This window comes from Hippocampus zosterae, chromosome 17 (genome assembly GCF_025434085.1).
Source record: "Hippocampus zosterae strain Florida chromosome 17, ASM2543408v3, whole genome shotgun sequence".
Taxonomy (NCBI): domain Eukaryota; kingdom Metazoa; phylum Chordata; class Actinopteri; order Syngnathiformes; family Syngnathidae; genus Hippocampus; species Hippocampus zosterae.
In genome coordinates this window covers 13,979,468-13,993,640 of record NC_067467.1, presented here as the reverse complement: position 1 = coordinate 13,993,640, position 14,173 = coordinate 13,979,468, and the positions used below count along the sequence as shown (strand labels likewise).

Here is a 14,173-nt window from a genome sequence, read left to right as displayed (position 1 = left end):
AGTGAGGGGAGGATTTTTTTTGTTTGTTTTGGGGGTTTTTTTGCAGAGGCCTTCCGTGGCACAATCCAACTGTACAATATGGCACTCAACAAGTGCAAAGCGTTATTTACATGTGTCGAAATGAATAAAGTACAATATGTGAGTAAGGGCAAAAAGAGGATTCACCTGCATGCTAATGCGCATCTCCAAGTCTGTGTCTGTGACTGGATAGCCTCCTTCGAGCCAATGGAGTCGCTGGATGAGAAGGGCCAGTTCGGTCAGGTCTGCCTGACAACGAGTCAAGTCTGGAAGAAAAGAATCAATTTTATGAGATGAACTTTACTCCCTTTGAAAATATGTGCTTGTTTGGGAGTCAGTTTGAAAGCTTTTGCAGCATCCATTGGGCTATATGGAATCGCTTGATGGCATCCCAAGTTCACTTGCATTCATTGTCACTTTTTCTCCAGGGCTTAATGAATTTATAACAATATGCAACTTCAATGACTTAGAAAAACAATGTCGAATGTTCACTGATAAAATTACACAGACTAAAATACTTCCACTGTCCCTTTCACCTCAACAAGACTTTTGTATCAATCAACAAGCGCTTGCCAACATCCTGTTTTGAAAAGTATTCAGCCCTTCGCTTGTTTTTGCGAAGGCAGACCCGGCACCTTTGCTGCGGTGTGGCTTTTGTGTGAGGCACACGATGTTTGTGTACCCTCTTGATGGCTGCTTCTTCCTTTCGTAGTTGGAAGATTTTCTTCCCCAACGCAATTAAAAAGGGGTAATAGTCTTTCATTTGTACATCGCTACCGTCTTTGAACGCACTCTCTCCTAGATCCGCGCGACTGCCTCAGCTTTTCCTGCATCCCTCGCCCTCTCCTTCTGCAGCATGAACCTGGCTCATCCCTCATACTTGCTGCTGGACAGATATTAAATGATTTACAATGACTGTTCCTGAGTCAGAGGCTGCGTCAGACAATTCTACACACTATGATCAAGAAAACGCAAAAAACAAAAATATGTTATGGGTAGCCTGCCACCGTGGTGCCACGTGCAGTGAAGTATAAGGGGAACCCTGATATTTGCAGGGGATAAGGACCTGGCTGACTCGCGAATCGCAAAAATCCATGTACGATTTAAATCTAATGGGGTGAAAAATTGGAAAAATGAAAATTAGAAATGGTTGTAAACCCAAAATCTACACAAAAAATAATCCAACAATGTATTTCCACAAAAAATAAAATGCTGCTTTGCTGCCCAACGCCCCCAAAAACAGAAAAAAATATGGGGGACTAATGAATCAGGGAATGAGCAATTCAGTGGGTGCTGAACTGTTGTATGTGCATCAAATTGTGTCAAGCGCTCAGCCGTGTCTCACCATTGGAAGTTGCATCAATGTCATTGGTCTGCTGCAGCCAGGCTGATACCTTGTGGGTCACGCCTGGATGGGAGGCAACCGTTTGGGAAGGGCTTTCCATGTCTGTCTGGAACATTGATGCCGAGCTGGCATAGATGGGCAACTAAAAAAAAAAAAAAAAACCCAAAAAAAACGCAATAACAGGTGTGACATACTTTGTGCATCATATTTATCAAAATAAGAAAGTGGAACATGACTAACAGACGTGACTTGTCTAAAAGAAGAAAAAAGCGATTTACACTAAGTTTAATAGATTATTTTAGAGATTCGAAGCACATCCGTTCCTCGCAGCAATTTCAGAGTTTGTCGCAGCATTTCATAGTGCCCTACAATAACATGTGAACCGTGTCGGGCCACCCGAAGTTCACTGGCTACGTTTACATTCCGTCAATAGTTGTGTTGAGGTCAAAATTCAGATTTTTGGAAACAATCATAACCCGTTTGTTTACAATAAAGAGCAGCCAGAGCTATTCACATACACATGGCAATTGAGGATCAACCAGGAATATCCCATCTCAACCGTGATGCAAGGAACACGTCACAACGCAAATTGACGTCTTTCACCACACTAATGAAGTCGTCTGTTTTTTTCCTCGCTCCATAAGTTCGGTTCTGCCATGTTTATTTCTACTTGCTTATTTCCAGTGGGTTGCACGCCAGACGCTGCACATACCAGTAACTGGAGCACTTTAGATACAAGATACCTTGCAGATTGACCACAAGCTGAACCCAAACCAATGTTCCTTTCAATGGAGGTATTTTGATATGAATTTATATGAGCAAATATTTATGTTAGAAAAGGAGTAGCCAAAGGGTCTTTTTCAGGGTTTTGGGAACCGGAATATGAACATATTCTGGCACCTTTTTACCCCTTGGTGTTGTATAAAGCAAAAGTGAGAGCCATAACTACCGTATTTTCCGGATTATAAATCACGCCAGAGTATAAATCGAACCATCCATAAAATGTATAATTAAGAACATGTGTCTATGTATGTATGCATGTATATATATATATATATATATATATATATATATATATATATATATTAGAGCTGTCAAACGATTAAAATATTTAATCTAATTACAAATACAACTGTCATAATTAACTCAAATGGACTAAAAAAATAATTGTGATTACTCACACATTTTTTATTGTTTCTGAATTTCCTGAATGCCGACTTTTACTGTGTTTTCAATCTTCATATCCTCAACCGGCTTGTGATTTTTTTTTTGTGTGCGTGTGCTCACGCGCTGCACTTGCTCACGACCTTGGACTATCCCCCGTTGTCCATAAAACCGAGTGACGTCAGCGGCTGAAACGATCACAATGCTCTGACTGATTGACTCAGTACCTATGAATTGGGTATTTTATCATGACGTGCAGGATTCAAACCTGAAACTGAATCGTTGGAAGATGCCGGCAAATGGCAGCAACACAAAATTATTTCCGCCCCAAACAGAAACAACAAACTACAGAGCAGGATCACGAATCTGGTGTGATGAGGGCGTTTTACTGTGCACACAAGCACACATGCATATGCACACAAACTTGGGATTCAAGATTTTTACTCACCGAGGGTCTTTTTTTCTGGGCCAGATTGTTTAGAGATGGCAGGGAACTATGGCCAAGAGAGAGTGCGTGAAGCACTCCACGTTGGACGCTCATCGCTTCGTTCTTTCGAAATACACGATGGGCACACAGCTTTGTCAACCAGATGTAAAAGAGGTCATGGCTCTTGGCCTGAAGGAAGAGACAACATACGATGTAAAAATAAATAAAGGAGAGAAAAGTAGTGTAACAGAACCTTAAAGACGTGGTTTAGTCTTATTATTCATATGCATCTATTTACTGCGAATGATAATTATGTTTAATAATAGATGAATTGGACTAAGAAAAAGTTTTAATTTCCGTCCCTTTACTCAAAAACAGGACACCATCTCATATTGACAAACTGATTATGATTCAGTAAGTGGCTTTGTCAGTAATGTCAAAAAATAAAAATGTTCAAGTGAAGCAAATGTTGGTAAATCATTTTTGAACTAAAATTTTGATCCAACAGATTATCAGACCGCTATCTGACCATCTACTGTTAAGAGGCACAAATAAAGTTGAAATTAAATTGGTCTCTAAAGAAATTACCATACTGGCCTGAATATAAGACGGCCCTGACTATAAGACGACCCCCTTTTTCAAGTCTCAGTTTTGAAAAAAATACTTTAACACCAAATTATTTTTTTATACAGAAAATAATTACAGTACATCTGAAACAAATGATTATAACAATATATTTGAGAGAAAAAGCATCTTGAAGTTTACACATAACTTCTCAGCTGCCGGTTAACCTGGCCGATCTTTGACCCTCTTTTCTCCAGATTGTCACGAAGTTTCTCCATTTTCTGTTGTCTCTTCTATTATTGTCTTACCGCTATTTTTTATTTTTCTTCTTCGTGCTACCACTATTTTTATTTTTATTCTTCGTGACGGGTTCGCTTTGGCCTGGGGAGTCAAGTTCAGTATTCGCTTCAATGACATCTGGCGCCATCTAGCGTCGTGAATGGGTATAATGCATAGACCCCGAATATAAGACAACCAGCACTTTTCCAGTCTTATTTCAATGCAAAAAACGTATATCTTATATTCGGGCCAATATGGTACTTTATTCTCAAAAACTATCGATTCATTTGAAAACCGATTAATCGTTGCACCTCTACAAATCGACACTGACCTGTGAACAACACATATGTCCATTTAGATTAGTTTTTAAATGTTTTCCATTAATGGGATGTCCAAAACTTGGACACCTGTTTAACGTACCAATTTCAAAAGTGACAAAAATGGCCATACATCTTTTTCGCAGGTTAGCAACGAATTATTAGAAAGTCAAGAAAACAACTTCCTCTGATCTAAAGTGATGGCGTTTCCTTTGAATTCATGCAACAATCAGCTGCTCTATGAAAATTACCATCAGGTGATAGAGATTGTCTCCAGCATCCAAGTCTATACGTTTTGACTTTTTATTAACGGACATGACAGCCACACTGACATCCATCGAGCCGTGAAGTTTTCCTCTTTGAATCTATAAAACAAAATGGGGAACAAAATTAAGCATTGCACAAGCCATTAAACCAGGGATCACCCATATGGTCGATATTTGGAGCAAATTTGTTGTTTCAGAAGTATGTACGAAACTGCTCACCCGTCACATTAATCAGTGTCCAAGAAGCAGCCCTTAAAATATTGGAGAACCCGACATGAATCAACCAAACTGTGATGCCATCAATCATGTTTTCTGGCTGGAATGGAGCTGCACATGGATCGTCTTGACTATTGCCAATAGTAGTCAATATTAGCTTTCATGGTAGCCCTTTAGTCTGAAATGTGGTGTGCTTCGATCTGGCAAGTATGAGCATGAAACACTTCAGGTCCTTTTTATCGGAGATGGACATTCCGTCAGAACTGATGCGAGGTCCATCAGACAGTCAGTGACGGAGACAGTTTGCTGGCGAAAAACTAATGACAGGAAACTTCAAATAACTGAAAGACTGAGCACTGATGGAAGCAGTTTTTCATCAGTCATCGGAAAGCTCACTGACTGGATCAGTAATGAGGGTGTTTTGATGACGGAAACATTCAGTTGAATGTCATGCATGCGAGTGAAAACACGGAGGTGATTTCTCGCGGAGCAGAGAAGGGAGGGGCTCCTCGTCCTCTGACACATTAAAAAAAAAAGGTTGAACACCGAGTCAATCTAGTGACTTCCACCAGTCACCATATTGTGTGTGTGTGTGTGTGTTCCTGTTTTTTTAACTTTATTTGGCTGTGTGTCAGCTTGTACCTGGCACTCGTGTTACCTTCGAATGGTTTCCATTACAACATAAATTACAATGGTTTGAGTTTAATATTTTTGGTCGGTGTATTCATTAGCATACAAACCTTTAGGGTGATGGTTTTCTGTTAAATCTGTCTGAATTGATTCATTTGGAGAAGATGTTGAGAATAACTTTTTCTCATTTGTGTAACGTACGCCGGACAGTGCAAGGCGCATGAATGCCTCCCGTCTACCTCCCCTCATCATTCGACATATGCGTATTGCACATTGCGCAATGCACTTCCTCACTTTACCCACAATAGCCACAAGTGCCATCGTTTATGTTGTTTATATTGTCTATACTGTATACTGTTCACATTACATTAGCTGCCATTTTGTCTTAGCTGTGTGTTTAATGCACAGCATGTTTGCACCTGAAGAGGACAGAGAGGAAGAAATTTCATCTATGCAGCATGTAATACATGAAGCATATTTGACAATAAAGATGACCTTGAGAGTGAGAGAGCAACAAGAGCGTACTATTGTGTGATAGACGATCTCCGATTTATCTACAACTGGTTTACATGGATTTTGTTCATTGATGAATTGTTTCCTCTACTTACCACGGTGTTCCACAATGGACGTGCAATAAAACGATTGCGGGCATCAGCGCAAGATGTGGTTCTTTTATAGAGGAGAATAAATGTTTGTGCTCTGAATGCATGCAACGTAATAAGTCACCTGCATCAACTGAATATCGCTGATGTGAATAAAAGCAGAAAAAGAAGACAAAGAAGAAAAAGAAAATAGGATGATCTGACAGTCCTAAAGTGGTGGTGACAAACTGCAATCAAGCAATGACTGAAGCGCGGTCAAAATGACAATGGCGGAGGGGCGAACTGACGATGACAGATTTAGACGGCTGGAAATAACGATGACAGATGGGTGATCTGCCCGCTGGCGAATGACGGACCAGCAAAACCTACCTCATGTTCTTCATACTCACTTGCTTTCAAATTAGTTGGCTAAAAAAACGTTCAGAGTTAAGTCGAAAACTAGATGAATGGACTGCCAATGCTCACTCCTGGTCAAGTTTTTGATGGCTATCAAACAAATGACACAGGTCACTGGATACATGTTTGGCTTTACGCGGTCAGTTTCAGAAAAAGGGAATGGATGGAGACTCTTGAATTGCATTTACTGGAGGACTCATTCATTTTGTACAACATTTACAAAGAAACATGTGGGCTGATAAAAATCATCCAGGCTGCTGGTTACCAGATGTAGCTCGTGCACTAGGCCTAAACCCACAACCTGTAACTTAATACCCGACTAATTTATCACAAATCACCCACAGCTTTAACAATAACAAATCAATATGATCAATATCATCTGCTAAAGTTGTCACCCGAATAAAAAAATAATAATCATGGTTGATGTCCCGTACTACAATACAATACAATACATGCTGATTTATATAGCGCTTTCACAACAGCGGCAGCTGTAACAAAGCGCTTTACAAAACAGTTAAAGCTTTTTTTTTAACCACTCACTAGTGTCATAAAACACGGGTCATTTGGAAAGCTTTGAAAAATGGAATCAAGCTCACAAATCAAATTTTCCTCACAGAGCAGTTATTTATCCAGCCATTTAATCCAACTTTCTCAGGGATGAGCAAATGGCTGCCCATGACCACACCGAGTGGCCCCTTGATTAATTGTCTGAGTGTGTCACACTACACAGGCTATGATGCGTCAAGACGGCTCCAAATTTGTTACGAGACGGTCTAGCCGACAGCCTCTGTCGGCTAAAAATTGGGCTACAATCATGAAGGCTGACGCTGGTATTAACCACAATCATTTGCAAACCAATGTAAAGGCCAAGTCTGGAACGGAGCAAGTATTAAAAGTCCAGCCCCCACGTAAAAGTATGTCCAAGCAAAAAACCGAGGTATACCATACCTAGTCCAACAACACACAAGTTCCATAGTCCTTGGTGAAAAAGAGTTTACTCTTCATACAGAAAGTAACAGTATTCATTGCTTACATCTTGCTGCGTCTTTGAATACTTCAGAATTCCCTTCTCCAACATGAAGTATCTCTGAAATATAAGAGAGACAGTCGTCAAAACAAATCCACTCATTTTCAGTCAATGTTTACTTGGGCAAGTTTTATCGAGCTGTACAGACCTTGTGCCAGCCCTTGAGTGGGTATTTCCTCCTCTTCATCAAAAAGCCCTCGCATATCCCAGGAATACTGAGATCCAGAGAGGAGCCAGGAACATTATTCTGTTCTAGTTGTTGCAAGTCCTCCATCACTTCCCAGTTACGAGACTGCATCGAGGACATATACATTTTCATCAACTTATTCGGACAGGCACACAGAGACAGAAAGACAGAGACACAGAGAGAGAGAGAGAGAGAGAGAGAGACAGAGAGAGACACAGAGAGAGAGAGAGAGAGAGAGAGAGAGAGACAGAGAGAGAGACAGAGACTTACCACACCTTGAAAGTGTGCAGTGTTTTACTTGAAGAGTAAAATAAACTCCAGCAAGTAATCTTTTCACACATGCTTAAAAAGGTATAGCTGTCTGTTGGAAGTGTTATGGGATGTGGGACGGGGGGGGGGGGACAAAAAATAAATAAAAACGACTCAAATCATTTGACTAATTTCAACTGTGACATTTGAGTTGGAGGATTTCACTTTTTCCTACGACACTAAAAGCTGTTTGGAAATAATGTAACATGCACCCGAATTGAGGGCACATTAAAATACTTGATGAAAAGTTCTTTAAAAAAAAAAAAAAGGCATCAAAAAGTAATTCTAGACATCAGGTGTGTTACATCTCGATAAAAAATGAGCAACCAGATTTTGCACTTTAGTTACCTGCTTTGAATGTTTGGAGGAGCCAGTGCTGCTGCTCCTGGAGTGGCCAGGTTTGTATACACTGGCTGGGGATTTGTCAAGGACCGATATCAATGACTGGTTGCTACTAAGCGGGAGCGGGCACACCTGAGGGTCCATGGCTGTTATGTCTAGCGTGACAGGACTGAGGACTTGCTGTGTGTCACGGCACAGTAAAGGGCACTGTGGATGGTCAACAAAAGGCAACAGATGAGAGTTACAACTAGTAGCAAAAATGTCAGTTTCATTTCATTTACTGGATGCACTCAACAAGTATTTGTTCTGAAATGTTGATATATTTCACCCTTTCAGGGACAGCGGTTACACTACAGTGGACAGCTTATCATGTTATCGTGTTACAGGGTGCATGAAAGAATTGAATACCATAAATACTACACATGGTGATTTAATAAATTATCATTTCCAAAGAAGGTAACCGCAGTAAAAAAACGGATTATTGGTATGCCCTGGCAAAACTGTGATTTGAAAATAAGAAATCTTTTGACTAAACAGTGTTAACTATGAGATTGTATCAACATTGAATAAAAGACCAGAATTTTCTTTTCCAATGTTTTTGAGGGCTGTAGGCACTTCGGCGAGTCTCCATTCATATAGGTAAGACTCAAGGCTTTTGAAAGCTGTAAAATTTGGGCTGTGGTGGCATCCTAAGTTAGGTTCCTAAGCTATAAATTTGGACAAAGCCCCTTTTCTCCAAGTGCAATTGTTCATCCTAGAGCATGGTGGACTTGTAGAAATTTAATTCTGAGAACTTCAAAGGCTACCACCACATTTTCTTATTAGACAATGTACAGCAGCTCTAAATGGGCAGAAAAAAATGTAGTGGCATGATATCAACAACTCTATGAATAGAAGAAAAAAAACCAGACATCGTAACACCAAAACTACATTATTTTGTTGATGTGTAACCATTGTATAATTCTGTTGAAATGTGATTTCCCCATTGCAGGACAAATAAAGGATATCTTAAAATCATGCTGAAATAAAGTTGCAACATTTGAGCAAGCATCAACTAAAAGAGTACCCATAAATGTTTCAAACCACGTCGAGTGACAAAGCGCCAAAACAAAATGTCATACGTGAAACTGATCACAGTAATTACAGTACAAATACAGGCTTGTGGACCTTTCAAATTGAATACTTTGAAAGCAAGAAGCAGCATTTGTTAAATTAGCCTGCCCCAACTGATCTTCACTTCTCACCCACATTCCATATAACTGGACAGACCTGGTATGAAGTTGACAGCATTTTCACAAAATGTGGGGCAGATTTGTGCAAAGACAACAACAAAAACAAGTCTGCATAAGATCTAGAGATCTACAAAATTAGCCCTGACAAATGTCCATGGATGAATGCCACCCATGCAAAGAGTTCTTGGAAATTACAAATTTGCCTATAGCCAACTGACCATTACAGTAAGCCTCCACTCTTCGGAGGGGATTGGAGTCAAAGTGCGTCACAAATAGAGGATTGGGGGAGCGGGGCATATCTATATAACCAATTTAACACTTTCCTGCACCCCGTAACCTGATAACATCGTAAGCTGTCCACTGCGGTGACCGTTGTCCCTGAAAGGGTTAAAATCTAAATAGCAAAACTATGACTTCAAACTTGTCTTACATTTCCCTTAAAAAGAAACTGCTTACAAATGAGCTTTTCAACCGCAACTCAGCAAAGCCAGAACAAATGCTGCAAAGACTGCATGACTTGCACTAACAATTCAAGCCAAACTTGGCTCCTCCCTAACATGGAAGGATTTTCAGCAATCGAGCTGTATCGCTCCAACATATACTTCCTTTATACCAATTATTAATTCTTTATTGGCCGGGGCTTTGCCCTAAGAGTATAAAAATATACCTCAAAGACACATATAGGGTTTTTTTTAATTTTAAAAAAAAAACGGAGGATCAGTTCCAAAGAAAAAAACGACACACAAGTAAGTGTAAATAGTGAACAGTGACTCATGACCAGGTGGGGAGTTCACTGCGAGATTCATTCCTTACATCATATTATTATATACTGTATATGAAAAAGTATCAACTTTGGCTTCTTTTATAATTGCTTTCCGGTTTAGGATAGATAAAGAATAGATCCACACAATTAGAAAGCTGCTGTTAAATATCACAGATATGCTCCCACGACATACTGCTGATATATTTGTCGTCAAAGTTCAGATTCCTTAATGGTCAAACGGAAGCTACTACTGTTACACATAAAGCACATTTGGATTGGATAAACTATTGTCAAATGTACTGTATGTGAAACATACAGCACAGAAATGAAATTTGACAGTGAAGTTGTACTTGATTTTAAAAAATAAATGAATAGAAAAAACGGTTACATTACATGAGCAAGTAGCCTGTAAAATGTAACCATACAATGATCAAATTGTATTATTAAATATTTCATTCAAACGCACCTTTTTCACTCTGTGTGATGACCGCTCCTCCAGACAGTCCAAACAAAATGCCTTCAGCTTTCCCCCAGGATAAACGAAGAGTGGAAAAACAGAAAAACAAATGCCTCCATTAAGCTTTCGACAGCCTAGTCCTTCGACAACTCTGCCGAATGCAGCATGAAGAGCAAAGCCACACCTGAGTGGGTATGTGCTTGCCAGACAGGTGCATGTCACTGAGGAGCAAGTATCTGGGTGGGGCTGAAAGTGGATGACTTCTTCACCTCACCCAACAGGCCTGCCAGCTCTGCCATCGGGGAAACAAAATAAGTTAGCACTACAAGGTACAAATGAATTACGAATTAGTTCTAATTGGAATCTTGCAAAATCGGGTCAAAGTAATATGACAGTGTTTTAAATTACCAATCACATTTCATTGTGACACAAACCTGCTGACACTACATTGCGGCTAAAAGCAAAGTCCATGCAAGTACATGAGATTGCTCTCATCTCTTAATGGTTGCAAAAATATCAATACAGTAATATTTGTGCCGACAGTTAAGTGATATGTACAAGGTTTCAGGGTACCAGCTGACAGCCGAGTTAATTTTAAGGGGGTATCTCACAAAAAAAAAAATGAAATGAGAAAAGGCTAGGGTAGCTCATCTGTAAACTATATTGTAGTAGGTGGCAGTTCCTTTGAAACTTACAGTATTTCTATTCCGGGACCTGATCAAGGATACATTATGCAATTCAACCAGTTGCACACTTGCGGCTTTTCCACACAGCAGGAACTTCACCCCTTACCTTGCAAAAATGCAAAATGGTTCATTCCACCTGAGAAGTCATTGAATGCTTCAGTGGGGAATGCGTGTGTGTGGTGAGAAGCAGATAATACTAGAATTTGCTTGGGTAGTCAACAGCACCCTTTGCGCCCACCCCAACTGACGACCAGTTCCCAACAGGCAGCATCCCCACGAAGCAACATTGCTTCGCAAGTCACTGCTTTGTGCTTCACTTTGCTCATAAGACAGCATCCGTCCAATGCGGGGCTACTACAAGTACGTGGGTGTGAGAGAGTAAATGGAGACGGAGCAGTGAATCAGATCAATAACATGTTGAACGAATAAGTCGCAGCAGTAAGATTCAACAACACAAAAACTTTCCCCACACACCGCTTAGTTTCCACATCAGCCCAATCTCCTCCCCATTTCCAACCAACATGTCAAAACACATTCAAGTTGCACTTGAACGCAACCTGAACAAGATTAATCTCACACAGCAGACAAGACAGACATGTTATTGATGTTCATAATAGCAACGTAAGATGAATAAAAGGCATGTTTTCAAATTTTCAAAGAATCACTTTTGTTTCATATTTTCTAAAATTGTGATGATGACCTGACATCAGTAGATCATTAAATTCATCTATGGAAAAAAAAAGACTCAGCGGTGGCCAACCGTACAGGCTCGTGGCACAAAGCAACATTGATTCAAAAACTCGATTATAACTCTTCATGCTCAAAGAATTCTCTTATTGTGGAAGCTCGCAGAGAAGAGTCTTGTTGCCACACCATGTAGACCAGTTGACGTTTTTGAAAAAGAATTCGTCAGCCTTTGGCAAAATTGTTTACTTTTAAATCTATCCTTATGCAGAACAATCACAGCAGTAGGTTTATTTAATGTGAAAATATACAAGTTTAGTACTTGTGTTATTTTTTTTCTTCCACAAAAAGATGTTGAACACAGCTCATTTATATAAAGCATTTAATTGTATTTTTAATTATGTTTTTAATTCAAAACCAGAACCATCTTAGTCTGTTTAATTAATGGATAAAAAGAGAATTACCGGTAGCATGTTTTAATTGACTTCGTTTCATGCAATAATATTAAGAGAACAAGCTTATGCCAAAAGTATTTTTTTTTACATTTTGGAATCAGTAAAGCCGAGTTGGTTTGAAAACACAATCCAATGAAACGGCTTTAAATTATTTACAGAAATGCCCTTTTTACCATATCGAAATCGCCTTCATCGTATTGAATTGTATCATTCCAAAAAAAGCGAAATATTTCTTCATGTCGAATTGTTAGGCCTGACATCGATATGTATTGTATCGGTCAAAAAACATCGTTACACCCCGATATTGTGATATTGCTAATTTGATCAAGTGGTCCCTAACCACTGGGGAGTGGCAGGCTGCATAGATGAAAGAATAATAATTTTTTTTAAAAACTAATCCGAGGCTGAAACCGGATTCTCTGCGTTACACCCGTCATTGATGGACTCTTGACCCATGCCAAAATACTCACTGTCACTATTGTGTAACATCAATATTAGTGCACAAGGTACTATATATATTTGGGTTTTTTGTGCAACGGTGAAAAGGCCCAGTGATGAGACAAGGTGCATTTCACAGACAATACTGGAGGACCCATTTGAAATATGGATTTACTGTGACAGTTGATTTCCCCGCAACAAGCCTACTCTGCACAATATGCAGCGAGCGGCTCTTCATCTGGCATTATGGCGAGATATTTTCATGCACTTTATTTTTGTTCGGTGTTGGTGTATTTCAGGAGCATGCTGCTAATCCCATACCATACCGTTTTCTACCGCTTATCAGGGACCAGGCCACAGAGGCAGCAGCTTTAGCAGGGAAGCCCACACTTGCTAATATAATTTGCTAATTTTTATAACCGACGAAATACCCCGGTTTTGTGATTTTTCTATCATTCAGACTCTTTTTTTAATTGTTCTGTTGTGTCATCTGCATGTTTGAGCATTACCATAGTAACGATATCAAAGTGCTTTAATTACCCTTGTTATGGTGTTGGCGCTGCTAGAAAAAATTAGAGTGGATTAACATTTGGTGTTGCAGTACATTATCAGACAGCAACCAAACTCCAACCCCATGTCGTTTGGCAGTCCCCAAAAGGTATGGACTTTTATGAACCGGTCCATGGAGGAAAAATAGTTGGAGACCACCGACACAAAATGTCTTAAATAGAAAAAAATAATTACATTAAAAAATAAGCAGCCCTGCACACCTTTTGCTTTGCAATCGTAAACAGCAGCAACCAAAAGTAATTTTCACACAAGCAAGGCCCCCCAAGAAAATTGGATTCTCCCACATGGAGTTTTTCTATTCAGCCCAAATCAGTAGATGGACTTGTAAGTAACAGCAGTATCCCAACGGGTTTGGTTTGTTCTGTAAAAATTCCACAAGCAGTACCAAGTGTCACAAGAAATAATGCGGCATCTTTCACCTCTAATGGGTCACAGGACCAACTGGGTGACAACATCAAGATTATGAAGGCAGAGTCTTCAGTGTGGTGTTCAAATCCTGTTTGACTACATTTTTAGCACAGCGATTGCATCGACAGTCTAAGCATACCTGTATGTTTACGCAACGCGCAAGTGTACATGGAACACGGCAAGGCTCAAACTGTAAATTAGTGTTGTCATGATAGAAGTTTTCTTTTTTAAACTTCAATACTATACTTGGCCTGCAATTGTGTCTTTTTAAAAAAGTCCCCTTTTAAGGGGTTAATCTCTAAAAATAGTACATTGATGCTATACTGTATTTAAGTGCAGATTCTGATAGACAGGGCTGGAATACAGATACAGACCTGGAAGTTCTGTACCT

The 14,173-nt window shown here is 39.6% G+C and overlaps 1 protein-coding gene across 3 annotated transcripts in view; it reads right to left on the bottom strand.

Moving 5' to 3' along the window:
• Window positions 1–14,173, bottom strand: part of LOC127590180 (oxysterol-binding protein-related protein 6-like) — a 29,522-nt gene that overhangs the window by 11,825 nt on the left and 3,524 nt on the right. For 2 of the 3 annotated variants that reach the window (XM_052049639.1, XM_052049640.1), the window contains exons 3-10: window positions 10,551–10,833; window positions 8,096–8,296; window positions 7,400–7,543; window positions 7,258–7,311; window positions 4,366–4,479; window positions 2,976–3,143; window positions 1,364–1,505; window positions 166–284 (exon numbers count right to left, since the gene is read on the bottom strand). In XM_052049639.1, coding sequence (XP_051905599.1) covers window positions 166–284; window positions 1,364–1,505; window positions 2,976–3,143; window positions 4,366–4,479; window positions 7,258–7,311; window positions 7,400–7,543; window positions 8,096–8,233 — 879 coding nt within the window. In that variant the 5' untranslated portion in view covers window positions 8,234–8,296; window positions 10,551–10,833. The remainder of the gene's footprint in view (window positions 1–165; window positions 285–1,363; window positions 1,506–2,975; window positions 3,144–4,365; window positions 4,480–7,257; window positions 7,312–7,399; window positions 7,544–8,095; window positions 8,297–10,550; window positions 10,834–14,173) is intronic. The other variant, XM_052049641.1, reaches the window with a different exon arrangement.